A 1,666-nucleotide genomic window follows, 5' to 3' on the forward strand; every position below is an offset into this window, starting at 1 on the left:
AATGGGATATAAATTGGAAAAGAAGTAGTCAAAGTATCACCATTCATAGATGACATGATAGTATACATATTAATGATCCTATAAATCTCAGCCAGTGTTAAGTCTAGGAGAAACAGCCTTCTCTCAAGATGGTTTTCAGTGAAACAGACATCTTTATTGGGGGTGGCATGGTCTATATAACCATTGGAGAGAGGGTAGGATTTTTGAAGATTGAGTGTACATCATTGGCAGTGGCCAAGTTACTGGGAATGCTTCATTTGCTAGCTGGAGTTGTTCTTGTAAGGAGATAGGAAGCTTACCCTGAATGCTGGCCACTAGGCTACATGACTACCTCAGGGTGTCAGAGCTGGGGGATGGACTGGCTCTGTGTGTGGGTAGATGCAGTCCTAGAGCAAGGCAGGATCAGTCCTAGTCCTGCTGGTGTCAGGATGAGATTTTTCAAGTTATGGACATGTTTTGACCTTACTGTTCCTCTGTAATGGCTCCCACAGTCACGTGGATTTCCAGACCCACAATGAAAAGCAGAGAACAAGGACCCATAGGATCCCTACAAATCAACAGGAAGGGAGAAACAGTGGGGAAGCTTAGATGCAAAAGTTCTATGACATCTATTAACCAAAGACGAGATTCCACAAAGGAAATGTGAAATAAACTACAAATACAATCTAGAATATATAAGCTCACAAATGTGACCACCAGCATCATGATGGTGTGGGCTGCTTTGGTCTCAGCATGGCCTCTGTTGATCTGATTAGGATTATGCAGGTAATGCATTCTGTGGTGGTGTCTGTTTAGGTGAATCACCATGGAGACACTGGTCCAAGCCATGATGCCAATGAATATGATGTCATGGGAAAACCGCAAGAAATTCATGTCTACACTGACCCCAGAGATGGAGCATATCCAATTGTCTTTAGAATCAGAGTCATTGTGTGTTTTCTGTGGACCACTGACATACATTGGCATGTAAGCATTATTTAAGACACTGAACAACCAGCAGCTGTAACAACAATAGCTCACAACCTTGGGGGATATTTCTCTGAACATAACCCTAGCCCAGTTACCAGGAACAAGAGTGACAAACTGGTAGGTACTGAGGAGACAGGTGGAGCACATGATTGTGCCTTGAGCCACCATGTTAAAGAAGTATGCAAGTTTACATTTGAGGTCAGTTGGAGGCTTCCTGGGAACAAAATCAATCAGGTCATATGAATATGCAAACAGAAGGAGCATGAATGCATTGGCTACAGCCAAGTTGATTAGAATGACCTGTATGGGCCTCAGTCGGGAGTCAGTCAAGACTGGAGAGAAATTATGGACAAACAGAAAGATGTTGCCCACAGTCCCAACCACAACCTGGCAAAGCAAAAGGATCTGAAGAGCCAACACTTCCATGGTTTTTAGGGTTTTATTCTGAGACAACATGGAGATGGCTTCATAGCACAGTGTGTAAGGATCAGGTTGAACAGTGCTGTCTTCATGTATCTTCTCAAATATCTGAGATTTTCAATTGATTTGGAGCCTTTTTTGGTTTTTTTGGAAAAGGTGGCACTGCTTTAGCACACTACAGGAGAATTTTCTGGAAAACAATGAATGGACTTTGATCCAGAATATCAACTTCAGACTTATTTTCCTTTCCTTTCACTCATGATTTAAGTGTGTGTGT

At 42.4% G+C, this 1,666-nt stretch overlaps 1 protein-coding gene across 1 annotated transcript; it reads right to left on the bottom strand.

Moving 5' to 3' along the window:
• Nucleotides 1–462: 462 nt before the first annotated feature.
• On the bottom strand, nt 463–1,425 carry Vmn1r64 (vomeronasal 1 receptor 64). Its single transcript, NM_207544.1, has one exon. The coding sequence runs from the start codon at nt 1,423–1,425 to the stop codon at nt 463–465; it is 963 nt and encodes a 320-aa protein (NP_997427.1).
• Nucleotides 1,426–1,666: the final 241 nt, after the last annotated feature.

Source organism: Mus musculus, chromosome 7, assembly GCF_000001635.26.
Source record: "Mus musculus strain C57BL/6J chromosome 7, GRCm38.p6 C57BL/6J".
In the NCBI taxonomy this organism is placed as follows: domain Eukaryota; kingdom Metazoa; phylum Chordata; class Mammalia; order Rodentia; family Muridae; genus Mus; species Mus musculus.